The sequence below is a fragment of the Trichosurus vulpecula genome, chromosome 2 (genome assembly GCF_011100635.1).
Source record: "Trichosurus vulpecula isolate mTriVul1 chromosome 2, mTriVul1.pri, whole genome shotgun sequence".
NCBI classification, from domain to species: domain Eukaryota; kingdom Metazoa; phylum Chordata; class Mammalia; order Diprotodontia; family Phalangeridae; genus Trichosurus; species Trichosurus vulpecula.
The window spans coordinates 290,261,739-290,275,767 of NC_050574.1; the positions used below are offsets into that span (position 1 = coordinate 290,261,739).

Consider the following 14,029-nt stretch of genomic DNA (forward strand, 5'->3'; position numbering starts at 1 on the left):
GAGAGAGTAATTCAGAAGGGAACACAGGGCAATTTGGTTATTTGCTTGTTAAATTTAATATACACTTTAAAAAGAACTATATAACCAAAACTCAGTTTCCTATATGCTTGTGATGACAAGGCTGATAATTAAATGAGAAAACGTTGGAGAACCACGAAGTACCATAAAAAATCCTTTACTATGACAGACTTCATCTTATGCCTTTATCTGTAACATATTTTACACCCACCTACCCACCCATTGGATTATAGGGTCTTTGAGAGTAGGAAAATCTTTTAAAATTCATTTTCGTACATCCAGTGCCTAGTGCAGTGTTTTACAAACATATGTCGAATTTTGTTCAGTGGCAGAATAATTTGAGTCTGTTAAATATATTTTAGGGGAGTAGCTCCCGACAGTGTAAAGGGAAATGGCCGGAGTCTCCTAGAGCCTGTGTTCAAATCCAACCCAAGACTGCAATCTCCTGCAAGTTTCTTAACCTCCCCGGGGCCTCAGTTTCCTGATCTGTAAAACGAGGGGGGATGCCCTAGATAGCCTTTGAGGTTCCTTCCTGGTTTAGATTTATGCTCAGTCTGTAAACACATGCAAATATTCCACTCTCAAATTCCGCCACTTCAGCAAAGAATACAGGCTCACGCAGCTTCTTAACTCAGAGAAAGTTTTGAGCCCTGGAGGCGTAGCGTAGAAGCTTCCCAGCCCGCAAGTATTTGGCGCGAAAAGCCTCCCTCGATGGGCGGGGCTCCGAAAGAGGCAACTTCTCATTGGCTAGGTTTGGCGCGAAAACCCCGGACTGCGGGCCCGCGATTGGCTCCGACAATCTCGTCGGGAGAGCCGGCGGGGAAGACGTCTTTTCTCTAGCTGCTCGGAGAAGTTGAGCGTGGCTGATTTGGGGAGGCTAGAGCACCGGCGGCCCAGACTTCCCGGGGCCGGACGCTAGCGGCCATGGATCTAGTGGCGGCGGCGGAGACCGGGGCGGGGACCCAGCACGTGGAGGTCCGCGATGAGGTGGCCGAGAAGTGCCAGAAGTTGTTCCTGGATTTCCTGGAAGAGTGAGTGGGGGGGGGGGGCGAGCGGAGGGGGAGGGGAGGGAGGTCTGGGGGAGGGGGCTTCCACCACCCCGCGGCGGTCTTTCTTCCCCGCCCTTCCGGTCCGGGCTCTCCTCCACCCCGCGGCTCGTGCCCCGGGGGTCGTGATCCTCCCCCTCCCCGCCCACCTGCTCCCCCCATCCCGCCCCCTACCCTAGGAGTCAGGGTGGTCTCCCCCCGTTCCAGGTTCTAGGTGCTCTCCCACTCCACTCCCCGGGGTCAGCGTGCTTCCCCGCCCCCCAACTCCCCGGGGTCAGCGTACTGGCCCACTCGATGCATGCCCACTCTCTCCTCCCCTACTTTGCCCCGTTGCACTTCCTCTTGTACCCCTCATGTACTCTGAGACTGGTTGGGAAGAAAGCGCTTCGTCCCCGGGAGTTTTTGCATCCTTGCTGCCCCCCTTCTCCGCCCCCTCCTCGTGCCCCCCTAGGCTGCTGGCTCTTCCGGCTGCCCGCTCCCCGCGCACTTTTCCGCCTTCCCTAGTGTCGGGTCCGGGCCTGGGTCCGCAGACCTAGCTAAGAGCCGGATGTCGGCGGGGCCTGGCCGTGTGGGGAAGACCCGTTCTGGAAGAGGTTTCCGGGTTTTTTTGTTTTTGTTTTCTTGTGTGTTGCCTTCGATACCACAGTGTGGCAGCTAGGTGGTGCAGTGGTACCTGGAGTCAGGAAACCAGCGTGCAGGTCCTAGCGAGGTGACCCTAGGCTAGTCACTGCCCCCCTGAGAATCCTCCTCGTCGAGCGGGGCTAACAATGGTACCTGCCTCCCCTGGTTACTGTAAGGATTAATTGAGAGAATATCGGTGAAGCATTTTGCAAACGTTAAAGTGCCTGAGGATGATGGTCTTGAGGGCAGGATCTCAGTTTTCTGCCTTTCTTTGTACCCCGCTCTTGACAGTCCCTGGTGACGTAGACTGTAAACTGCAGGGCTGGGATTTAAACCCAGGCCTTTTAAATACGAGTCAGGCCCTCTTCCCACCAGACCGTTTCCACCAAACTGAACCCAGTGACCCACCTAAGTCAGCATTCAAGGATTTGGCTGGCTGTGGGGCTCCTGATGGTCTTGGGAGCTTCTCAGCTGGATGTGCTGTAGAGTTGAGCCTTTTGTACTTGAACATTTTGCCTTAGTGTGTTTTTTTTTCTGAAAGTTATAATATATTAGCAGATGTTAATTTTTTAAAAAAAATTTTTTTAAATTTAAAATAAGAAAAAAAAACAATTTTTGTTCCTGATGCTCTTTCACTTTAGGCCTAGAGTTTCTTCCATAGGAACAGTCTCTTATAAAGAGAAGGCCATCTGTGCAGGAAAGAGCCCTGGTCTTGAAGTTAGAAGACTTGGGCCTGAGTCCCAGTTCTGCCTTACTATCTGTATGGTGGGTCTGTGTAAAATGGAAATGATACATATAAACCTGGGAAAGCCATTTATTGTGAACTGTGAAGCACCCACAAATGTGGGTTGCTATTGAGTCAACAGAGCCCATATGTTAAGTACAAATGATAGCTCCCTCAATTATTCAGTCAAATATATTTTGTTTTGTGGAACAGAACAAAAATACATAAATTAAAAAAAATTCTTGTAATCTTTCTGCTTTGTCTTATAAAACTGGCAAAATTTTATTCACCTTTGTGTAGGCATCTTGTGAATCTCCCATTTCCCTTCCCTACTAAAAGTTGTCAAGGGTGCTTTTGTTAGTGAGTATGTTTATTTTTTTCCGTAGTTGTAGGACCAGCATTTGAAATATCCTTTATATTTGTGTAAATCAGCTTAAGCCTCTTTGGAAAATTTGGGCTTCTGGGTTTTTTTCCTGACTTTAAGAAGAAGTCTTCCATCTTTGTATGGTAATGTCTGGTATCCAGATTTTTTTTCTGTCTCTTAGCCTTTTATCATCTGGCTTCTGAGCTTCAGCTTCTTCATCTTTAAAATGAGAATAATGCTCACACTATTTAAATTCCAGGACTTGTGAAGAAGGCATTTTCTACGCTTTTGGACACTACACGCACACGCCACAAACATTGTGTGTGCGTATATCGATGTTATTATTGACAGTGCTTCATGCCCTCTTGTTTCATTTCATCTGGTCTTGCTGTTTCTTGCAGATTCCAGAGCAGTGATGGAGAAGTGAAATACTTGCAGCTGGCAGAAGAGCTGATTCGTCCTGAGAGAAACACATTGGTTGTGAGTTTCTTGGACCTGGAGGAATTTAATCAGCAGCTTTCCACCACTATTCAAGAGGAGTTCTACAGGTATAACGTCCTATTAAAAAACCCAAAGAGTTTGATTGAGGACAGAAGCCAGAAAACCAGATAGTCTGTTAGGCTCATAGACGTATAGAACACCAGAACCAGATGGGACCTTTGAAGTCAGTCCACACTCTTCATTTTACAGAGAGATCTTGGTCAGGTGTTCTGTTAGCAAGGCACTTGTCAATGGAGACAGACCTCTCATGAGCCACTGAAAAGTAAGGAGACTCTAAGAGTACTGCACTGAAACAAACCTCTCACATCCGTATCCCCATGGGTTTTCTCATTCTCGTGAATTACTCTACCAAAGCTCCTGTCTTGTTTACAGTCATTCACATTTATATTATATAAGAGCATTTCTTTCATTTTGGGTATTGAACACTAATGTAATATTTACTTTGTCCCCAGAGGACAAGAACTGTGTGTGGGATGGTATCTAGGTGTTCTAGGTGGTCCTCAGGGTATCTCATCTGTCTACAGAATAAATCGGTTTAAAATGAACATCCAAGGCAACCTCGAAAGAGAAAAGAAGTCACAAAAGGGAAGAGAATGGGGGCTGCTATTGGTAATGGGAAAGCGGCCTGAATGTGTAGGCAGCTAGGAGGCGAGATGGATAATGTTGGAGTTAAGAAGATCTTAGTTCAGATTCTGCCTCAAAGCCTTGCTAGCCGTGTAGCCCTGGGCAATTCATTTAACCTTTAAGCCTCAGTTTCTTTATCTGTAAAATGGGGATAATAACGGCATCTACCTGTGAGGAAGCCAGGAGGCTGAGATGAGGATGGAGAGCATTCATTCCATTACAAGCACAGACTAATAATGGATAACCTATATGTAGCATCTACTGTGTGCCAAACACTCTGCTGAGTGCCTTACGATTATTATCTGCTACCATTTGGAAAACTTGAAATTATAAAAATGCTAGCTAAGTGGTCTAACCTGGGGTCCATGAACTTTTTTCCTTAATATTTCATAGCTACATATGTTTTTAATAAAACTATATTTCATTATAATTGGTTTCATTTGTAATTCTGTGTATTTTATTTTATGCATTTAAAAACACGGAGAAGTGGTCCATAGGCTTCACTGGAGTGCCAGAGTGGTCCGGGTCCATGACACACAGTGGTTAAGAAGCCTTGCCTAGGACTGGGTTACTTTCCCAGCCAGACTCTTAGGCCCTTATCCCACACCCACCTGAGTTGCATTAATTGGGGCTGCCAGTTGCACTGTCAGGAAATCAGTGCAAAATGTACATTTTAAAGCAATATAAAAGGATTAAAGGCAAGTGTGCTATAGCTGATAGGATATTGAACTTAGAGTCAGGAAGGCCTGAGTTCAAATCCCATTTCCAACACTTAGCAGCAGTGACCATGTGCGAGTCATGTCATCTCATCTGTAAAATGGGAATCCTGTCTGTAGTGTGTATCTTATGGGGCTGTTGTGAGGTTCAGATGAGATGGAGGAGTTTCACATTTGGAAAGAATTTCGTCACGACACAACGTACCTGACAAGTGGTTATCCAGCTCCTGTTTAAAAGATGCTGTGAGGGAGAACTAAGAGCCTCCCGAGGCAGTCCATTCATTTGTAGAGAGCTCTAGTTTTTCTTGACATCCAGCCCAGATTTGCCTTTTTGCTGCTTCTACCCATTGCTTCTAGTTCCTCCAGGAACCAGAAGCCTGATTCTTTCACATGACAGCCCTTCAAATACCTGAGAACCTCTTTCAGATTCCTCTTCCTAGTCTTCTCTGAAGAGAAGAATATTTCTAGGCCGAACCTCTCCGAGCCCTTCAGCTGCTCCTCACATAGCATTGCCTTGAGGCCCTTTGCCATCCTCGTTGCTCTCTAGCTTACCAGTCTCCCTCCTAAACTGTGGTGCCCAGACCCAAACGCTACATATCAGGAGTAGTTTGACCAGGGAAGGGTATGATCATTGTCACCTCTTTATTCCTGGAAACCATTTCCCTCTTAACACTGCCCAAGAGCCGAAGTGGTTTTGTTTTGTTTTTTGGAGGGGTGAAGGCAGGCAATTGGGGTTAAGTGACTTGCCCAAGGTCACACAGCTAGTAAGTGTGTCAAGTGTCTGAGGCCGAATTTGAACTCCGGTCCTCCTTGACTGCAGGGCCGGTGGTGCTCTATTCATGTAGCTGCGCTATGTTTCGTTTTGTTTTTGGCTGCCACGTCATATTATTCATTCATTGAGCTTCCATTCCACTAGCATCCCCCCTTTTTGTACAAAGTGCTATCTGATTTTCCCCATCTTGTATTTGTGAAATTGATTTTTTATAAGACTCTAAATATATCCTTATTAAATTTTACCTACCAGTTTTATCCCAGCATTTTAGTTTATTAATAATCTTTTTTGACAGTGACAGTTACCCTGTGTTATCCATCCCTCCCTACTTTGTGTCATATGTAAATTTGATAATAACACTTTATCCCCAGTCATTGAGAAGGAAAAAAAAAAACAGTTCGCACTGGACTAAGCAGAGATCCCTGGGGCGTTCCACTGAAGACCTTCCAAGTTGACATTTGATCCAGTGGTGCCTACTCTGGGTCAGAATCCATCTAAATGTACTAGCGAGTGTCTAACTCAACTCTCTCCAGCTTTCTCACCAGAAAATTATGAGATAAATCTTTATATCATGACATATCTCTGATAAGGGTCTGATATCCCAAATATGTAGGCAACTAACACGTATAAGACTTTGGCCATTCTCCAATAGATCAATGGTCCAAGGACATAAACACGTCTTCAAGGAAGAATTGTAAACTTAATGACCATCTAAAAGAATGCTCCGAATTGCTAATAAGATAAACGAAAGTTAAAACAACTCAAACCCAGCAAGTGGACAAAGGTGACAAAAAGAAGGGGGAAATGAATAATGTGAAATACTTGATTGATGTCCTGCTAAAATACATTGTAGCTTGAGAATTCCTCTGACTTCCCCGCTTAGTGATCCTTTCCAAAAAACAAAGGATGTTAGTTTAGTATAGCCTGTTCTCAGTGAAGCTAACCTAGATCTTTGTGATAATGCCTGTAAAGTGTTTTTTGTACTTTCAGGTGCCATATAAATGGAATTGTTAATGGCTTTGTAGGAAGAATGATTATTATAGCAGAAGTATCATGAAAGCTAAGCCATGGCTGGAGGGTCTGGTCACTGGCGTTTGTCTAGACTAGTGGTTCTTAACCTGATGTCTATGAACTTGTCGCCTTTAATATTTTGATTGCTGTATTTTAATAGAATTGGCTTCCTTTGGGGTCCTATTTATTTTGTTCATTTAAAATCTTTGTTCTTAAAAGAGGTTCTTAGGCTTGACCAAGCTGCCCCAGGGGTTCCTCGTAGGAAAAGGATGAAGGATCCCTGATCTAGAGAGGTGCTTGGGTTAGTGGCTAAGTTGCCTGAGATTGTTCACAAGCTGAAAATTCTTAGTTGGTTCTTCTGACAAGCATGAAGAGAACTTGTAACACATGTATAAGTTACACACTGGTTTTCTGTGTTTCAGAGTTTATCCCTACTTGTGCCGGGCGTTGAAAAACTTCGTCAAGGATCGTAAAGAAATTCCTCTTGCCAAAGATTTTTATGTTGCATTCCAAGACCTCCCTACCAGACACAAGTAAGAAGCCAGGACATATTTTCCTTTGTTTTTTCTTTTTTTCCAGATCTCAACATGATTATTAATTATTATCATCATCATTATCATTATTGTTGTAGATTATTTTGGCTTTAAAAATTCCCACAGAAGCAAAGTCAATTACATTTTATTACAACTGAGACTATAAAATAAACTCAATTAACTCATTTTAGTTTTAACAGTCATTTCAGATGCAATAAATTCTTAACTCTAAAGGAAGCAGGCAGCTCTTCCTACATACCCATCAGAGTGGGGTCAGCTGTATGTGGCTGCCACATTACTAGCGTACGTAGTAGTCCAAATAATAATAAATGAAGAATGTATGCGTGTAATTATTGGGGGAAAAAGGTACTCTTGCAAATAGGAAAGTTGGGCAAATGCGAGCTAGAGCAATTTGCAAAGTATATATTACATTACATATATAAAAAGTTACTTAAATTGCTGACAAAAAGACATCTTCTATTTATGTTTTGTGTCATACTTTTAGTGTCTACAGACAGATCTTTTTTAAAATTAGATAATATTTACTAAATATTTAAGCAACGATTGTGCAGTATTTTTTTTTCCATATAGTAATACATCATTCTTTTGTAGTGATACTGTAGAAGAGTATATATGGCCTTATGTATAATACATAAAAATCCTGCAACAACTATTTTTGCTTAATGATGTTTGTGGATCATTCCTGAAGCTTATACAGGAAATCTCAGCTTTTTTGTTTTTTATAAAGCATTGCATGTATTTGAATGCCTCAAGGCTCTTTTCTGGATGCGGTTTCTGAACTCTCACCCTTCAAGTAGATAGTATACCAGGTAGAGTGCAGGCAGGATTTGCACTTTCCATAAAATTCTTCCTTCATTGTACAGTTTTTGCTAGATACATTTACTTAAAGTAGACAGTGGCTAATTTGCTTCCTTTTCCTTCTTTCCCTCCCTCCTTCCCTCTAACAGAATCACATCATCATAGAGAGGTGTCCAGTGATCTGTTGTCTTACTAAAGGAACTGGGCCATAAACAAATATATAAGCTAATGCCACTTATTCTGCTTAACTTTAAAGTGTAAAGTGCTTTTGTGAAAACAAAGAGAGATTATGGAGAAGGCCAAAATTCTTTAAAGTATTGTTATGTTTTTAAGTCACACAGATACAAAAATGTACTTACTGCTAGATTTTGGTTTATGCAAGTTGCTGCATTATATCTTTCTGCAAAGGTAATTCCAACCTGTCAGCCCTGATATGAAGATTATCTAGCCTTTATTCATACACTTTGGAATTCTGGAATAATTTTCTTCTGGATGTATGCACATCTCGTTATAAAACCAAAGAGAATGTTCTAAGACGATTTATGATTCCTTTGCTTTTTCTTTGGAATAAAAGAAATCCATCGAGCAGCAACTTACTAGTTATTAAATGGTGTGTGGGTTGCTCATTTAAGACAGTCCATCTTAGAGTGTTTTGAACAGTCACTGTCCTTGTTATGACGGTAGAATATGTAAATGCACATAATGGGATTAGTATTGGACACTAGCAGAAAGTTAGTGTCTGCACACGTGTATTGCATTTTGTCTGTTAAGTAAGTTGAGTTTTAAAATTGCTCTTCCTAGAGCTGTGGAGAAAAGAGCTTTTTTTTTTTAAAGGGAAAAATGTAAATTCAAAAGAAAGCAAATTTTCATTTTTCATATGGGAGGGAGGAAGCAAGCGCTAGGCAAGCCTATTGTCCTGGAATTTGAAAAAGACTTCGAAACTACTAAGTCAAGTGAGAGGAGGTGAAAAGAATGGGGACAGTCTCAGAATTCAGTAGCAGGATTTATCTGAGTTAACAGAGCTGATGATGGACAAGACTGAAATAGTTTCATTTTGCAAAGGAATTTGAGGGTTATGTTGAGTGGGTGGGAATGGAGATGTACCTATAAAATCAGTCAACCATCAGGCATTTATGATGAGCCTACTGTGTATCAGGAACTCTGCTAGGTGCTGAGGTGCCAGAAGAATGAACAAATGTGAAGAATGACACAGTCCCTTCTCTCAGCTGGATGGCGTTATTTCCAAACTTGAAAAGTTTCAAAATTAATTTATTCTGTATCAGAGATATGAAATATTCTAATTTACTTCCCTTTTGCATTGAAGTAAAGGATGATTCACAGTGTTTGTGACTTAGGGGATGAAGGCAGAGGGAGGAATGAACTAGAAAAAGTTGCATTAACGAGGAAGAACCTCTGTCTTTGTGAGCTGATAAAACGCTTCTCCTTTTACAGAATTCGGGAGCTGACTTCATCCAGAATTGGCTCGCTCACACGTATCAGTGGGCAGGTAGTCCGAACCCACCCGGTGCACCCAGAGCTCGTAAGCGGCACCTTCTTTTGCCTAGACTGTCAGACGATGGTCAAGGACGTGGAACAGCAGTTCAAATACACACAGCCCAACATTTGCCGAAATCCAGTGTGTGCCAACAGAAGAAGGTTCCTGCTGGATACGAACAAATCGAGATTTGTTGACTTTCAAAAGGTATTATTTTTGGTTAATTCCATTATATGTCAGTAACTCCTAGACACCTTAAAAAAATTTTTTTTGTCGGGGGGCAATGTTTGTTAAGTTCATTTTGCCTATCAAGTTACCATTTGCAAATTTGATAAACCCTGGGTTAGTGGTTTGTTTTTTTTTATATTTATTTAGGTGTAGACCTGTGATTTCATTGGTGTGGGAGAATTTCAGTATAGAAACTACCTCCATTAGTACACATCTGCTACTCCCTGGTGATTTATATGCTAAGAGAATTGTCCTGAGGCACCGAGTAAGGTCACACAGCTAGTATGTGTCACAGGGAGAACTTGATTCTAGGTCTTCTGACTCCAGGGCTAATCCTCTACTCACTACCCCAGACTGTTGGGGACTGTTGGGGTGTTCAGGGAGGGCTGGCACCTCAGGGCCGCTCACCTACCTTTAGTGTCCACCTGTGACCTAACTCTCACTTTTGGCCCCAAGCAGCTGTAGCACGTGTAGTCACTACACTCCAGTGAAACTGCCTTAGCAGATGGGTTGAACCAGGTTGAAGGTAGCTGACGGACAGGCTTTACCCCTGTTGGTGAGCTAGGAGGATGCCTGCCTGCCTGCCTCAAGACTTCTCCTGGTGGAATGGGCAGATGAGAACAATTTGTTCCAGTGGCCATGAAGGCCGTTGAAACAAGTGCTGTGGGAATCTTGGAGCTTGATAAGACCTTGAAGACGCCAAGGTCATCCACTGCATTCTAGGCCGTTGTTTTTGTCTTGCCACTGGATTTCAATGACTAGAAAAGAGCGTGAGGCTGGTGACTTTGTACAGCTCTGCCTCACTTAAATCCAGTTCACACACAAGTCAAGACATTATTCATGACGTTAAAAATGAATGACAGACAACAACCGCTGACCGTTTTTCTGTCTAATAATTTAAACCAGAATTATTTGGATTGTTATGGAGTTCTTTGTTAAACCACAGGGTTGTTTATTTTTTAATTTTTAAAACTATTTTAATATATTAAAGTATTGACCAAGATTCATTTAGAATGGCAGTCCATAATATCTTTTCTTTGTTGAAAAGAATAGCTGTTATGATAATTTTCTAAACTTGTATATCAGAGAATTCAAAAGATTTAAAACTTGGTGTAATTAATTAGTCCATAAGAATGTGAAATCTGATTTTTTTTTTTTTGGAAGCTAACAAGGTGATTGGGGTTAAGTGACTTGCCCAAGGTGTGTCAAATGTCTGAGGCAGGATTTGAACTCAGGTCCTCCTGACTCCAGGGCTGATGCTCTACTCACTGCACCACCTATTTGCCCCTGAAATCTGATTTCCTATGAGTGGTTAGACGTAAAAGCTCAGAAAAATACCGTGACAGGTATTAAACTTTTCTGTAAAGGAGTTATAGTCTGTTCCAGTTAACCCTGGCCAATACCCCAAATTTTGTATCTATCAGCAGTAAATATTTAGTTCTAGGTTAAATTCCCTTCGCTTCCAGTCTGCCAGTCAGTCAAGCAAGAAGCATTTTTAAGTTTCTATTTTACTGTAAATAATTTAATAATGAATAAGATTTACAGAATGCTTTTTTTTTCCATATCCTTGTGAAGCAGGTAACACAAATACTCTTATTCCTGTTTTGCCACTGAGAGATTAGTTTTAAGAGTAAATTAAGTAACTGACTTAGGTCACCGGTCTGGCATTTGTTGGATCCAGGCCTTGAAAACAGGCTTTCTGGCCCCTAACCCAGCGCCCCTCCATCAAGCTACACCAGTGTCTTTCACAGATGAACTTCAGCATCAGCTTAGTAGTGTTGGCACATAGACCCTTAAAGAAAAATTCCTACTAATAGAGGGGAATAATGGTTGAGTCAGTCCTAACCTAGCAGAAACAAATATTTATTTGTTTTAATTTAACTACATTATAGATTGATAGATTTTCTTTGGTTCTGCATTAAGACTGCTTGGTATTTCTCAAGTAGCACACAGTGTCTGGTAGTTGTGGAAGGTGGGCCAGAAGCATGCAAATTATTAGCAAAGAGGAAATCAACTTAAAATTAAACATTGATGATCCACAAAGTAGAAAATCTATGGAGGGATAATCAGGAGTTAGATATTCTTAGGAGGATTAAAATCAAATGTTCCTTTGGAGTACATTTCTCAGCAGACACTTAGTTTACTGGCAGTAATTGTTGGGAAGGCTTGAAACCCATAGGGTTGGACTCCTAAGTTTTGGTTTCTTGGTGTACTCCTATCTCCTGTTCTTAGTAATAGTACAAGTAGTTTTGATTTCTTGCCTTTTTTTTCCCATATTCTTTATCAGTCACCCCTTGATTCCATTCAGTCATGTGATCAGAACGTAATTCACTTTTTTCCATTATCGCACTAGTTCTTTATCATTATCAGTTTGGTAATAATCAGCTTGGATTCCTCAATGCCTAAACTTTTATCAGTAAAAGGGTCCCCAGTTTCCTTTTGATTTGTTAATGAGTTAATAACCAGGTGAAATACCTTTCCAGTTTCTAAATGCCTGTTTTTATCCTTGTGATGACAGAGTTTTCCATGTCTGCATAATTTTTCTCAGCTCAGTCTGATCACTTCTTGGAGCTGATTTCATCATATTTGAAAGAATACAAATGATTTTTTTTAAAATAAAAGATTCTTACCCAGAAGTGTTAGAAGAATCCCGTTTTATTGAAAGAGTGGGGTGAAATTTTCTTTATTTTGATTTGTTTTTGGAGACTGGGTCTCCTTGACTCACCTAGGCCAGAAGTGCATTGGCTACTCAAGGGCTAACTCCACTGCTGATTTACCTGGAAGGTTTGACCTGCTCCGTTTCCAACCTGAGCCCCTCCTTAGGCAGCCTGGTGGTTCTCCCCTCCTTCCTATCTTCTACCCATGGACTCCCCATATAGATTTAGGTTGGATGCACGATCAGCTTTAAACCTATTGTTGACCAAGGCCCCTGAACTCATGGGATCCCTCAGCCTCGGCCTCCCCTCAGTAGCAGGAATTGCAGTGTGTGGTGCACCATGGCTGGCCGAATGCCTGAGCTTAGGAAGAAAGTTTTCTACAAAGTGGAATTTAAAAGGTATCTCATTTCCTGTTCATACAAAATAATTTTTTGTCGTCTTGTAGGTTCGGATTCAGGAGACACAGGCTGAGCTTCCGAGGGGGAGTATCCCCCGTAGCTTGGAGGTCATCCTGAGAGCTGAAGCTGTGGAGTCAGCACAGGCCGGGGACAAATGTGACTTCACGGGCACTCTGATTGTTGTCCCAGACGTCGCTAAGCTTAGCACACCAGGTATGTGGTTCTCATTAAGGGGATGTTGGTTTCTTTGGATGTTTCTCACTCTTGTGTCTAAGTCAGTCAGTGATCACTTATTAAGTGCATACTGTGTTCTAGACACCATTCTAAGTGGTGGGATGGGATTATAGAGAAAGACAAAAGACAGTCCCTGCCCTCGAGGTGATCCAGTCTGATTGCTTGCATTTAGCTCTAGGTTTTCCAGCTTGTAGGTTGTGCAGTTACCTCTTTTCTGCTTATCTCTTGGCCCTTCATTAAAGGGTTGGTAGGAAAAGGGGATGATGCTTAGGGGACAGAGGTTGAAACTATCAACCAAAATGAGTTTTGGAGATCCATAGATGTCATTTGCCTGTGAAGCTCTCATTCCTTGATTAATTTAGTTAGGCCCTAGATTGTCGAGGGCTGGTCATAGTAGGAGCTATCTTAAAGGTCACTTACCTTTTTCTTCCAGGAGTTCGTGCAGAGACAGATTCCCGTGTCAGTGGTGTAGATGGATATGAGACAGAAGGTGTCAGGGGGCTCCGGGCTCTTGGTGTAAGAGATCTCTCCTATAAGCTGGTCTTCCTTGCCTGCTATGTTGCACCAACCAATCCAAGGGTGAGTTGTATTTTTTTTTTTATTCTTCAATTCGTGTAACACTGAATTGTTTCTTGGACAAGAGTCCGAGACCCTTGACCCTTTCTGTGTATGGAAGTATTATTTGCCTTGCTCATATTGAGGGGTTTTTGGTTTTCGATTGTTTTTGTCCTTCTTTGAATACCTAGTGCTTTATCACAGTCTCTGGCATAGAGTGGATACTTAATAAATGCTTAATTACCATGACTCAAACTCTAAGTGGGGTTTATCTAGGAGTTATTTCTTTATTGGTTATTATTTGATTATTACTTCTTGGTTGTCTGATATTGAAACTGTCTTCCCGTTTCCCATTCTATAACCTCAGGAGAATTTGGGTTTGCTATTTTAAAATTTTCTTTATTTCTGAAGTATAAATTTAATGTGATTTGGTCCCTTAGTTCTACTCTCCAGTTATCAAATTCAAATGTATCTCTTTGTGATACTTGACAAAATTATTTAAGCAGACCTTTTTCAGGAGAAGCTTATCAAGCGAGATGACACGGATGGAAATGACCTTAAGAAGGACACAAACTGAAATTATATTTTGTGTAAGAATGTCCTAGAATTGCACGCTTAGGGTAGGGCTAACGAGAATTTGCTTTGTTAGTCAGGAAAGACTTTATGGAAGAGGTGAGGTTAATTGTGTAGCTATACTTATTATTTTCCATTGG

At 41.7% G+C, this 14,029-nt stretch overlaps 1 protein-coding gene across 1 annotated transcript in view; it reads left to right on the top strand.

Moving 5' to 3' along the window:
- Positions 1-791: 791 nt before the first annotated feature.
- The window catches only part of MCM6 (minichromosome maintenance complex component 6), a 42,622-nt gene continuing 29,384 nt past the window's right edge, over positions 792-14,029 (top strand). Inside the window, exons 1-6 of the mRNA XM_036742501.1 lie at positions 792-1,049; positions 3,175-3,321; positions 6,820-6,930; positions 9,202-9,451; positions 12,575-12,740; positions 13,195-13,340. Coding sequence (XP_036598396.1) covers positions 943-1,049; positions 3,175-3,321; positions 6,820-6,930; positions 9,202-9,451; positions 12,575-12,740; positions 13,195-13,340 — 927 coding nt within the window. The 5' untranslated portion in view covers positions 792-942. The remainder of the gene's footprint in view (positions 1,050-3,174; positions 3,322-6,819; positions 6,931-9,201; positions 9,452-12,574; positions 12,741-13,194; positions 13,341-14,029) is intronic.